At 49.0% G+C, this 13854-nt stretch overlaps 1 protein-coding gene across 2 annotated transcripts in view; it reads right to left on the bottom strand.

Annotated features, from left to right (window-relative positions):
* Positions 1-1386: 1386 nt before the first annotated feature.
* CNNM2 (cyclin and CBS domain divalent metal cation transport mediator 2) overlaps positions 1387-13854 on the bottom strand; it is a 189796-nt gene continuing 177328 nt past the window's right edge. The window contains exons 5-8 of one of the 2 annotated variants that reach the window (XM_012661650.1): positions 13546-13639; positions 10263-10328; positions 4036-4220; positions 1387-2967 (exon numbers count right to left, since the gene is read on the bottom strand). In XM_012661650.1, the coding sequence (XP_012517104.1) occupies positions 2758-2967; positions 4036-4220; positions 10263-10328; positions 13546-13639 (555 nt within the window). In that variant the 3' untranslated portion in view covers positions 1387-2757. The remainder of the gene's footprint in view (positions 2968-4035; positions 4221-10262; positions 10329-13545; positions 13640-13854) is intronic. The other variant, XM_012661651.1, reaches the window with a different exon arrangement.

The raw sequence follows: 13854 nt of genomic DNA, 5'->3' as shown, positions 1-13854 counted from the left end.
CCTTTCTCTGGCTGACCCCCACTGGCTTTGCAGAGATGAACGGCATAGGCCTTCCAAGCCAAGGTAACTTTCCTGCTGGCCCAGAGGGGCAAGGAGCCAGCATTTCTCCTTCAGCGGCCTAAGGTCAGTTTCCAGAGGGAACGTGGGGCCTAAAAAGGAATCTGGTCGCTCAGGCTTGAGTGTCATTTGAAGGTCGTTTGAAGGGTCTTAAGCCCCCCCCCCAAAGCAGCGTTAGCTTTCATCGCTTTGGGGGCCTGGCAGGAATTATTTTGGATTCCCTGTTGTTATAAAATGGTGTGAGTAATCAGAGGTAAAGAGTAGTTAACAGAAAACGAACACCAACTTGGCAGGCTAAAATGTCATCCTCTAGGAGCCCCACTGAGGAGCCACACCACCAGCTCCGAGATACTCTGCAAGAAGCCTCGCCAGTGAGCGGGTCAGACAGCGTAAGACGTCTGCCTCTCCCTGGAGTCAGGGAGGGAGCTGGTGTCCTCTGTCCACCCCCCAGACTCACGGTTCCTTAGGATTTAGAAACGGACAGCGGAGCCCTGAAAAAGAGCCCCAGTGCTTCGCCCCGACTCCAGAGGCTCCTTCCAGGAGCGAGGTGTCCCCGAGACGGACCGCGTGGCGAGCAGACCCGGGCCAGGACAGGGCGACAGGGCGGAGCTCCTGAAGGCCAGGGCACGGGGCTCTCGGCAGGCCCGAGGGTGGCAGTCTGGTTGGGGGAGAAACGTCCGCCAACAAGGCTCAGGTGTCGCTGTTACAGGAATTCTCATTTCTACACGCTCATCGCACTGGCGCTGTGCTCAGCTAGGTGCAGCTTAGGAAATGGACTTTTTAATTCAGGTGGCTCTGTTTGCAAAAGGAGATATTCAGTGTGGGGTCCCCATCATCCCAGGGGGGCAGGTTGGGTGCCAACAGTGAGCCGCTCGGCCCCCCGAGGGGGCACTGCCCGTGAGCTACCAAGTGAGACCAGTGCTTCCTGCACGAAGGGACGTGGCACCTTCTGAGGAAGACACTCCAGGACCGACGTCCCAGAAGAAATACTGAGCCAAGCGTGCATGCGACACCAGAGCCGCCACGCTGCTCCCCGGGAGGCCGGCCCCGCATGTCGCCACCTGTCCCCAGCCAAGCTCCCTGCCCCACAGAGCCACCCTGGGGCGAAGAGACTTCCTACCTGGAGGAGGGAGGAGACCCCTGCTGCTTAGCCCCGGGGTCCCCTTCCCGCAGGGAGTCCAAGCGCAGCACGGGCTCCTTGCCGCGGGCTGGACGCGGCAGGTACCGAGAATCCTACACGGACACGTGCTCAGTGAGTTCATTTCAGTGTGTGAACACCGCCAACAAAACGCACACATCCCTCGGGCTAACAAAACACAGATACGCTAGTTAAGAATTCAGTCACTCCAATACCTCCTGACGTTAACTTCACTACACATGATGAATTTGGTATTAAAATAAGACGAAGACGCACACAAAATGGCCACAACACACATTTGGTTTCTGAATCCCTGTTTGGGGCCAAACTGACCCTGGCTGTACAGGCAGCCTCTCTGGCATGGGCCGCATCTGAGGCGGGAGGCACAGAGGCCCTCTGGCAGGGGACACAGCCACCACTGGGCCCCATGGGCCCAGGGACAGAGGGGAAGAGGGACAGTTGGCTCCCTGGAAGGAGCGGCAGGGGCTGGCAATCCCCAAAGTTCCCTCCTTAAAAAACGCGGGTCTAGAAATGCCTTCTCAGCACAGAGGACAGAGGGCAGCCGGCAGGTCCGACCCCTTCTCTGATAATTACATCCGTCCCAGTGGGAAGGAGGAGCCTGAACTCCACATCGCGTGTTTACTGAAAAGCCCTGTGGAAGATTTCCATTTGGCATCTGTGTAGCAGCATCTTGGGTTAGCAAGAGCAAGGAGCAGGGAGCGGGGTGACACGCTCTGCACGCCTGGGCGCTGGGCGGGGGATGCAGGGATGAAGGCAACTTGCCTCTTGCCAACGATAAACCGCGAGTTCACAATTCATTAACATTCATTCTGGTGATAGAAATTCCTTAGGGTGGGAGCAAACTCACATTCCCAAGCAAATGTTAAACCTTCCTGAGGGCAAGGGGCACAGTTAAACATTAAGTTCTCAAAACAACAGTGAGTGCTCAGAGAGGCGACCGACCCGCAGGTCCCCCTGCAGGCCACACCCCACAGTGACGACAGACTTGGCAGGTTCTGCAGTAACGTGGTTTTCTTCATTCATCCATCAGGTTCGACAGTGACACCCACTGGGGCACAGAAGAAGGGTGCCCCTCCCTGGAGGGCCAAGGAAGGCCATTCGAGGAGCACGTCCATCCTGTTAGGGTCACATCATGGGATCACAGCAGAGTTCAGACAGAACAACCTAAAACTCTGCAAAAGACACTTTTAAAAAACATGGTCTCTTGAAAAAATAAATCGCAACAATTTTCAACTTCATGCAAATCGAGGGAGGAGAGTGAATAATGATAAAAGGTACGGCTGAAAAAATAAACATGATTCTATTTGGGCGGAAGAAACTCGTCTCCAAAACCTTGGACGCCATGCCCAGCTGTCAGCTTCACGTCTCTGCTTTCCGTTCCTCCCCTCACCGTCCTCCTCTGCGGTGTCGGGAAGGGGACAAAGTCTTTGGTCTCAGGACGTTGCGGGGTGCAGCATGGCGTACAAGCTCACACCGACGGAAGTCACGGTCGCACAGGGCCCAGGGGCCTCGGGGCTGAAGGGGCAGGCGGCGTGGCGCCCCTAGATGGCGCCTTCGCTGTGCAGGCTGTGGTTGGCCTTACTGTGTGTCACACAGTTCTGTTCATTGAGCAGGTTGGCCGTCTCGTCCGGCAACCCGTCGTGCAGCTCCGTAAGAGTCAATTCGATTTTAGTGTTTTCACTGTCTGAAGACTGAGGGGTTTTGTCCATCCGGGATGCCATCAAGGCATTTTGGTATTGCTGTCTTGAGATCTGGGGCCAGAAGGTGGCACAGAAAACAAACCAAGGTAACGCTTACTTTTAGGTTCTCTTGACTCGACATCATATTACACATCAAATCCCGCCAAAGGCCCGTAGCTGTTTCTCTAGGAGAAAATCATCCTTGAGTGCAAAGTGAGCCACTTTTTGTCATTTATTTGTATGTATATGAATATAAATATATATATATATATATTTAAGGAGGGGTCTCCCTCTGTTCCCCAGACTGGAGTACAGTGTCATTATCATAGCTCACTGTCACCTCAAACTCCTGGGCTCAAGCGTCCTCCTGCCTCAGCCTCCCGAGTAGCTGGGACCACAGGCCACAACACCACGCCTGGCTAATGTTTCTTTTTTCATTTTTCTTTTATTTTTTTTAGACACAGGGTCTTGCTGTATTGCCCAGGCTGGTCTTGAACTCCTGAGCTCAAGTGATCCTCCCTCCTCGGCCTCCCAAAGTGCCGGGATTACAGGTGTGAGCCACCACACCAGCCTGACATACTTTTTAGAGTTCAAGTTGACTGTGGTGAACAAGTCAGTTCTTACTGATGTAACTCACTTCCAAATTTTGTCCCCAAATTTCAGAGAGACTAGAAAGTAGAGATTGGCTTCCATCAGCGAAAGCTGGCTTGTTCTCCTAAAGTCATCTTTATTCCAGACTAAGAGAAGAACCCCAACTCCAGGACAGAAGACAAGAGGAGGTGGAGCCATCCTCAGTGACTCTTCTGAGTGTCCTGACCTCAGCCCTCCCCAGGGCCGACCCAGGGAGTCACTAGGGTCACGAGCTCATGAAAGCTCTCTGAAAACAGTCTACTGTTTCTCCCCATCTCCAGCTCCCACTCGCGGAAAGAACTCATTTCACAGAACCAGGGAGATGAATGTTCTCCCCAGCCTGAGTCTCAGGCACGACAGATGGAGGCGGGACTCGTGGCTGGGAATTGAAGCAGGGCGTCCCAAGGTGACAGAGGGAGTGCTCGTGGAGGGGCCGGGGAGCCAAACAACCTGCTGTGGCAGGTGACATGAAGCTGTGGGGTCCGGCCAGGCCACCCTCTCCTCTCTCACCTTAACAAACTGAAGGTCCGAGAGGGCTCGCACCGAGTAGTCAGGGATATAGACTTGAAGGAACGAAGAATTGAGCTGGTTGTTGCTGCTCCCCAGTGTTGGCGTCACTGCGTCAATCCGGTCACTTCGACTGAGAGAGTCTGAGTGATTCAAGCCACATGGGCGAGGAGGTGACTTATTTTCACCTGGAAAAGGAGAAAAAACTGTTTACGTGAAGTAGACATAGCCAATAAGACCAGTTCCTTACGTTGCAGATAAAAATCACAACTACCGACAAGCCCCATCGGCTCGCGCCGGCTGGAGTGACAGGTACCATCCTCCCGAGCGTCTGACAGCCAAGACCCTGCGGCTGCGCACCTCGCGAGGAAACTGGGTGCTGTGAAATGCAACGAGGCTGCGCCAAGGGCAAGCACGGAAGCCACCTGACCCCAAACGTGGGCTATGTGGTGGCGGCCCTTTGTCACCGTGCCAGAAGCAAACGCAAAGGACTCTCGGGCCCGTTCGTGCACCGGTCTGTGTTTTAAAGGGATCAGCACGTTTCTGTCTGCTCATACTGGACGCCCCAGCCAAACCTGTCACTTTTATATCTGACCCCAATAAGACCTTCCCCCCATCAGCCTGAGGATATGTCAGGAAGTCAAGAACACTAGAAGACACCAAACCCTCGAAACGTCTGACTGCGGGTTTCTTCAGTGAGCTCTTCACAGCACTCTCGTGTTAAAGCAAGGAGAAAGGAAATCGAGGCGCGTCTACAGGGAAGCTGATTGCAGCTTCTGATACGAACTTCATTAGAAATAAAACCCACCGCGGCCGGGCGCGGTGGCCCACGCATGTAATCCTAGCGCTCTGGGAGGCCGAGGCGGGCAGATCGTTTGAGCTCAGGAGTTCGAGACCAGCCTGAGCAAGAGTGAGACCCCGTCTCCACTAAAAATAGAAAGAAATTGGCCAAACAACTAAAAATAGAAAAAATTAGCCGGGCATGGTGGTGCGTGCCTGTAGTCCCAGCTACTCGGGAGGCTGAGGCGGGCGTTTTTTGGTTTGTTTGTTTTTTTTTAAATTAAAAAAAAAAGAAAGAAAGAAAGAAAGAAAACCCACCTCCTTGCCAAAGCTGCTTCCAGTTTGTGCTTTTATAACTGGCTCTATCGCACAGAGATTAACTGGGCACCCATGTTGGACAAGTTCTGAAGTAGATAATGTCACAGAATAGGAGGGGACCACCTGGTCAACATGTCCCTGACAGAGGCTCGCACAGAAGAGCCGGCCCTCGGCTGGTCCTGACCGTCAGCTACGGGAACGCCCGTCACCGCGCCCAAAGTCTGCCCCCCTAACTTCAAATGACAGTCTCACTTCTGCTCCACTGAGTAACTTCCACGCCTCTGCTACTAGAAATTTGAAAGAGTCCTTAAGAATCTGAAGAGAGTTATGTTCTCCCTAAGTCTCTTCTGCTCCAGGCTAAACACCTCGGCTGTTCCTCACCTCCACTAACCCTCACTCCATCATTGTCTTACACTACATTTGGTAAATGTTGCTTTAAAACATAGAAACTTTATTTCTCAATATAAGCTCTATGAAGACACTTCTCTGAGTGAAGATACCAGCCATTTAGTCCAACCGTAAACAACTGAGGGTCCTGGCAATTTACCCATGTCAATGGAGTCTTTCTTACGTTATTAAATGAAGAAAAATGGGTGCCCTTTAAAGTTTTGTTGTTTTTTTAAGAGACAGGGTCTTACTCTGTTGCCTGGACTGAAGTACAGTGGCCTGATCACAGCTCACAGCTATGTTGCCCAGGTTGGTCTTGAACTCCTGGGCTCAAGTGGTATCCTCTCCTGCCTCAGCCTCCTGAGAAGCTGGGACTACAGCTGTGTGCCACCACGCTCAGCTAATTTTTAATGGTGTTTTTTTTTTTTTTGAGACGGGGTCTTGCTATGTTGCCCAGGCTGGTCTAAAGATCTTTTTAAGATTAGGAAACAAAAAGAAGTCAGATGGAATGAAATCAGGACTGTAAGGTAGATCTAATGATTTCCCATTGAAACTCACAAAATTGCCCTTGTTTGATGAGAGGAATGAGCAGGAGAACTGGTGTAGAAGGGCTCTCTGGTGAAGCTTTCCTGGGTGTTTTTCTGCTAAAGCTTTGGCTCATTTTCTCAAAACATTCTCATGATAAGCAGATGTTACTGTTCTTTGGTCCTCCAGAAAGTCAACAGCAAAATGCCTTGAGCATCCCAAAAACTGCTGCCATGACCTTGGCTCTTGACTGGCCCACTTTTGCTCTGACTGGACCACTTCCACCTCTTGGTAGCCATTGCTCTGATTGTGCTTTGTCTTCAGAACTGTACTGGCAAAGCCATGTTTCATCTCATTTCAGTTCTTTAAAGAAATGCTTCAGGATCCCCACGCGTGTAACATTCCCATTGAAAGCTCTGCTCATTGGTAGCTGATCTGCGTGCAACGGTTTGGCACCCATTGAGGGAAAGTATGCTCAACTTCAATTTTTCAGTCAGAATTGTGTAAGCTGAACCCACTGAGATGTCTACAGTGCTGGCTAGTGTTCGCACTGTTCAATCGTTGGTCCTCTTCAGTTAGGGCATGAACAAGATTAACTTTTTCCTTGAAAATTGATGTGGTTGATCTGCTGTGGCCTTCATCTTCAACATTACCTCGCCCTTCTTAAAATGAGTCATCCATTCATAAACTGGTTTCTCTGGAGACACTGTCCTCATAAACTTCAATGACTTCACCATTCTTCCACCCGAGCTTCACCATAAATTTGATGTTTCTTCTTTCTTCAACTTTAGCAGAATTTTGGGGCTCTTTTCGAACTGATGTCTTATCTTTCTTAGTGCCTCAAACTATTAATAGATCTGTCAGTGATCCTTTTCTCTAGAGCTGCTTTCTCCATGAACCTTCATGCTTAGCCCCAGCTCATTCTTAACGGGATCCAGCCACAAAGGATTTCCTTAGTCTCATGGCTTCATTGTCATTTGATTGACCGGATCAGAACTGAGGCAATTAGAACCATGAACAAAGGTAGCAGAGCCCTTGGCTTCTCTAAATACGTGGTGACACGGGTGCTCCTCTGGCTCCGTGCGAGGTCCAGGTGCCGGGCTGGGGATTCCTCCCTGCCCCCTATTCTGGTCACAGCACCCAGGTCAGGGAGGGTAGAGGCTCTGCCCGCATGTCCAGGCCTCCCGCCATTGCCCGGTAAATGTCCTTCTTAAAGTAGGACACGGAACAAAACATAAGTACTCCAGGAACCTTAGACGATGAGTTTACTTTCTCCTAACATTTTTGTGTCACAACCTTCCTTACAATTGTCACGTCATGAACTAATCTTCCGTTGTTAGTCAAAATTAAATTCAGAGTAGTTCCTCTCACTTCCACGCATCTTCTGAGAGAATAAGGCAAATTAATAATTTATCAGCTGTTTTATATTTAACAGAATGGAACTTGGAACACATGACCCAACTGTGCTAAGCTTCCGACTCCTCGTCTGTAAAATGTGGACAATGGTACACACCTGAGCGCTGACGGGGGTAGAAACACATCATGTATAAAGGCTCGGCATAGCCTCCGACACCCAGTTCGTGCCAGTGAGCGAGCCGCGTTCACACTTCACGTTCTTTCACGTGAGCTTCCTCCCGGACCTGCCACCAAGCTCCCGCTCCTGCGCCAGCCTTTCCGCACTGCGGTAACTTCACCCAGGTGACGGGTGGGTCAGTTCTTTGAAACGAGGGATCCCACTGCATCCCTGGGCTTCAGCCACAATCTTATCACCATTTTCACAGATGCCTTTGAAACGGTGTTTATGTCTGTGTGTTAAAGCGGGCACGTGCACATCTGAGGCTCACGTAGCACCCGAGTCTCCCGTTCTTCCGAGGACGACTTTGCGGCAATTTCTCTGGTCTCCCAAAGTATCCGGACTCACAGGCGGCTTCCTCTCACCCATGATCTCTGGTTTTGTGATGAGCCCTTTCTTGCCAGGGGCCGTAGCCTGTTTCCCAGGATCCTGTATAGTAGCTCAACAGGCACCCAGTGTGATCAGGGAACTACACAACCCAGAGCTCACTTCATACCAGAACCTCAAACTCAATCTTTTTTTTTTTTTTTTTTTTTTTTTTGAGACAGGGTCTTGCTCTGTTCCCGAGCTGGAGCGCAGTAGTGTCCTCATAGCTCACTGCAACCTCAGACTCCTGGGCTCGAGGGATCAATCCTCCTGCCTCAGCCTCCCAAAGTGCTGGGATTACAGGCTTGAGTCACCACACCCAGCCTCAAACTCAATCTTAATAATAATTGAGATAATAATAATAGAGGTCAATGTCCTTTATCTAAAGCCCTCAGGGGCCAGGGATGTTTCAATTTTAGAAAAGAAGCATGGTCCTCATACCCCATATCACACACATGCCCAGCAATTCGGGGACAGCCCTTGTAATCAAACACCAACCTACAATCAGAGGGATGAGGAGCCGTCCCGAGTGGAACAGAGACTGTGACAGTCAAGCCCCAAGCCAGGTCATACACTTTGTTGCCAAATTTATGCACCAAAGCTTGATGACAATGATTATGGGGAAAATTTCCATTTTGACCCTTCTTCTGCCTTCTCAGAATTGTTCTTTCTGCCTTCTGTCCAGGCTTATTTTATCCATCCTAGCTAGGAAGTCTTTCCCTTTGGCAGGAGGCTAGAAGATCCAATAAAGAAATAGTCCCAGCCTCCTCCCTGGGAGCCACCAAGCCCGTTCTGGAAAAAGCTGGAAATCACTGGTGTAGTTCAAGCCCCGTTTATTAGCTATCATATTACTGCAATGCCAGCTCTGAAGGCCTGGACCTAGGAAATGCACTTTTCTATTATTGGATCAGACAAAGCAGGCAGAGCTAGGAAATCTCTAAGTTTTATAGAAAAAGTAAAATGCAAATGACATTTCTGTGGGCTTCATCCAAATCATTCTACTTTAGCATCTGTGACTTTTTTCTTTTTAAAATTTTAATCAAACTAGGAAGTACAAGTTGGATTACATGACATATATATATCATATAGTGGCGAAATCTGGGTTTTTGTACCCAGTGTACATTATATCCCGTAGGTAATTTTTCATCCGTGACACTTTGAAGAGGTAGCAGATGCAAGCAAATAAAATGGGATGAAAAAGTACAACATACATACATATGCATATATGTATGGATACATGTGTATACACACATATACACATATATGTGAATTCTGCTGCTAGCTTGATTCAAATAGCTCCATGAATCAAATTGTACCCCAAACATCCCAAGCTTTTTAAGAGCAAAGATTTGTGGAAACATTAGCTTCTTTTTAAGTATTGCTTCCTTCACCAGATAACAGCATTTTAGAGTTTTGCTAAAACTGGATTATGAAATTCAAATTTCAGTCAGATTCAGTCAGATTTAAAAATATAAGCTGTATGGAACAAAATAAATACAGAAAAGTTGTGTTACCAAATAGGAAAACCCAGCAATTTTAATTAAAGAAAGATTAAGGCTTTTCCTTTCTTTTTAGTGGCTGGACATATTAGCCAGGCAAGGCCAAACGCCCTGCAGGCACATGACCAGTGGCTACTTAGGAATGTGCACGGTGCTGACTTCAAAACAAAGACAGGGACACAGGGAGAATAGGGGCCACCTGCCTGACAGATGGCAGACATCCACACACCTGTTCACGTGCCTGTGGAAAGAGGACCCCAAAACAGGAACGTTGTGGGCCTGTGTGGATGGGGTATTTTTCTTGCTTACCAAGAAAAGTGCATCATCTTTCAGACTTTTGGCCGAATGTGTTCTACAGAAGCATCCTCAGGTTTGGAGGCCTTGATGGCCTCTGCAAACTCCACACACCATGACTTACTGAAGTCAGAGCAAGAACTAAAAGCAGCCCCCTTTTGCTGACCTGAAAATTCAAGGTCAGCGGTGCATGCAGGAAAGGCAGGGAGCGCTAATGACCCATGTCAGAACCACTCTCCCTCGCCATGTTTCACCACCGCCGTGTTCCAGAACTCCCTGCCAGTCTCCCACATTCTCTCTGCACCTGCTGTGGCTTATGCTTTCCTGGAGAGCTCGCTGTTAAGTCAGAGAACTTTGGGGCTTTAGCACTTGAAGGAAAACTGGATACAGCCATGTCCATATAAAAGCAGCACACCCGGCCAGCCAGGCGGCCGTGGGTCCAGGGGAGGCAGCGAGGAGAATTATGAAAAGGAAACATGCAGAATTACCTGGAGAACCTGCTGCTAACAACTCTGTTCTGCTGACAACAAAGGTACGAGACAGGGACAAAGGAACTGAAAAATGGAGAAAAACAGGGTGAGACCACATCAAAAGGCAAGAAAGGAGATCTCTGCAATCAAGAGACAGGAGTAGATACCTGCTCTACCGATACGAGCATTCGATTCCAGAAATGCAAAAGCCTATGAGATGTTATATAAACAGAACAGAACACACGCTGCTTTTCAGGAAGAACACAGGGAGGCCGAGATTAGGAGAAATGCTACCCCATGAGCTTTTTACTAACCTAGAAATCTCTTAAGCCATTAATAACCAATTGGGGTTTATAGCACAAAACGTGCCATTCTTAAGGATTTAAGTCACAAATAGCCACACAAAAGGGGAGCTCGATTAATCGACTGCCCTAAGAGCATGACCCAAGTCGCTGATGCCTGCACCCCAATACAGCGCCCCATCTGCGTCTCATTATAACTTTAACCTGACACTTCGAATTGCTTTGGAATGCGTTCAAATGTCAAAAGAGAGGGAAGTAAATACAGAATGCATACGCGGGTTTCCTGAGAACGGCAGACCAAAGTCATCTTGACCACACGCACGCGGCGGGGGCTGTGGCTCCAGCTGACTAAAAGGGGCCGCGAACACGCAATGTCGGGCAGGACTCGTGCTTTCCGGGCAGGTCTGGAGAACCGATCACTGCAGGCCTTTCCCCAGATGACTAACACTAATAAATAGAAACTTTACCTTAAGATGCCTATACTAACTGTGCCTCTCAATGAATATACAAAATCCCGAATCCTAGTTGTAAAGTTAAGTAAAATGCACTAGTTTCTGGGATGAATAAGATGCCGTTAATGAAATTCTCTTTTTTCAGTGGTTCCAAACCCGGTGAGCAAGCTGTGCCCAGGCTTCCTGTCGGAAGGCTGCCCTTCGCTTTCCTTTCTTTTAATTTTTTATTTTTTATAAAAACGGGGTCTTGCTCTTGCTCAGGCTGGTCTCAAACTCTTGGCTTCGAGTGACTCTCCTGCCTCGGCCTCCCAAAGTGCCAGGACTATAGGCGGGAGCCGCGGTGCCTGGCCTTCCCTTTTAGAATCCGACTTGTCCTTACATTACCACTCAGTATGAACTGGGCTAATATTTCGGTTTCAAGAAGTAGTTATCAGTAAATGTGTACAACTTGCCCTTTTAGCCTTCTTTTCAAAGCCACCTTATAAATCTAGTTCTGCTAACCGGGGGGTAATTGGAGGTGGGTTACCAAAAATAGTCACAGTTACGCCGCACGTCTGTTAAACCAACATTTCCTCTTACGCTTTCAAAGTTACGAAGCACTTGTGTGAGTTTCACTGCATTCTATTCTTCTAACAATCACACGCGGTAATATTATGATAGTCTTTTCACAATGAGGAAACCAAAGGCCTTGCTCAATGTCACACAACCCGTATGTGACAGAACTGAGGCTTGTCACCCCCAGGTCTTCTCATGCCCAGTTAAGAACTGCCCTGTCTCTCAGACTCAAAAACCTGCACCAGGATAGTGAGAAGATACATTTGGGGCACAGGAGGTTTGGAAATAATAGAGAATTCTCATCTCACAGCTTTCTAAATGTAACATCCTTAGGTTCCTTAGACTGTTGGGTGGCACAGGAGGCATCACAGAAACAGACTGGTCTGGCGGTATCTCCTCCCCCTGTAAGACTGGTTTTCAGAAGTGACAGCCTTCTTTTAGGATGGGCTATTTTTAGTTTTGAGGTTTCTAAAAGAAGTTTCCTAGCACAGCACATCATTTAGTGTTTTTGCCACAAGGTGGCGCTCCAGCACCCCTGACCTGCCTGACCTGCTCCGGCCGGGGTAGAGGCGCAGCGCACTCGGAAGAGCGGCATCGCGGAGGGACCGCTTGAGCCCAGTCCCCAGGAGTGAGCCAACACACCAGCATCTACGTGTGCTCTTGTCTTTCTAGAACACACCCGGCTTTCTGGCATCTTGGAATATCGTGCTCAGAGAACTCAGTCAATCCCAGGGCATACCCGCCCTTAGCTGACTGACTCAGCTGGCCAGCTCTCAAAGCAAGGAGAGTTGGCTGCAGGCAGTAAATACAGAGTAACCATCTCGTTCGTCCTCAGGAAACCACAGATTAAAACCTCCCAAATAGCTAATATTTAAAAGACTCAACACCACCAAGTGTTGGCTATAGAGCACCTGGAACTCACACAGCACAGGTGGGAGTATATACTGGGACATCCACTTTGGAAACTGCTGGGCAGTATCTACTATAAAGCTGAAGATGCACAGAAGCCAGGACCCAGCAATCCACTGCTAGGTATTCTGCACCCAGTGGAAACACACACACGTTCACCAAGAGACAAGTACAAGGACGTTCACAGCCACACGAGTCAGAGTGGCCCCAAACAGGAACCCACCCCAATTTCCATCAGCAATAAAAAATGCATTACTGTATATCACACAATGGAACATGTCCATGGCAATAAGAAACAGAGTAGAATCACACACGGCAATACAGGTAAATGGGACAAGCATGACACTGAGTGAAAAAAGCCAGATTCCACATGATCCACACTGTGTACTTTCATTTATAACAGGTTTAAAACTAGGCAAACCGGCCAGGCGCGGTGGCTCACGCCTGTAATCCTAGCGCTCTGGGAGGCCGAGGCAGGCGGATTGTTTGAGCTCAGGAGTTCGAGACCAGCCTGAGCAAGAGCGAGATCCCGTCTCTACTAAAAATAGAAAGAAATGAATTGGACAACTAAAAAATATATAGAAAAAATTAGCCGGGCGTGATGGCGCATGCCGGTAGTCCCAGCTACTCGGGAGGCTGAGGCAGGAGGATCACTTGAGCCCAGGAGTTTGAGGTTGCTGTGAGCTAGGCTGACGCCACGGCACTCACTCTAGCCCAGGCAACAAAAGCGAGACTCTCTCAAAAAAAAAAAAAAAAAAACTAGGCAAACCTAGTCTATGCTGAGAAGTCCAGCAAGTGGTTACTTTGGGGGATAGTGACTAAAAGTGAGTATGACAGGGCTTCAGGATGCTCTGTCGCTGCCTAGGCGCTAGTGCACACAGGTGTGCTCGGTTTGTGAACGTTCACGGAAGTACAGACTTCTGATTTGTGTAGTCTTTTTGTATATACGATATACTTCAGGAAAAAGTCCAAGAACTAAATAAGTAAGGTCAGCTGGCAGGTACAGAGGGAAAGAGGACAGGCGAAGGGCATCACTCCCTAAACCGTGGCCCTTCCCTAAGAGGCTGAGAAGCAGCAACGCACCTGGAGAGGCCGTCAGGGCCATGACGCCATAGTACGAGAAGGCACTCGCTTCGAACTTCATACCTTCTTTCCCAGCTTCTACTTCCACCTTCCCCTGTGGAAAGAAAAGGCAGGTATTTTCAGTCCCGTTGCATGAATCTACTTGCACACTACACAAAATCTGGTCCTTCCTCCGATGTTTGTCTAAATTCCTTTCCCAGCAATCCCAAGGAAGGAGAGCCTCAGATAATTCCCGCACTTAGAGGACCAGGCTACTTCATCTGAAATAGGAAGACTGGATTTGCCTAGACAGGCAGAGGTGACGGCATA

The sequence above is a fragment of the Propithecus coquereli genome, unplaced genomic scaffold, assembly GCF_000956105.1.
Source record: "Propithecus coquereli isolate 6110/MARCELLA unplaced genomic scaffold, Pcoq_1.0 Scaffold73, whole genome shotgun sequence".
Lineage (NCBI taxonomy): Eukaryota > Metazoa > Chordata > Mammalia > Primates > Indriidae > Propithecus > Propithecus coquereli.
This window is presented reverse-complemented; position numbering and strand designations above follow the sequence as displayed.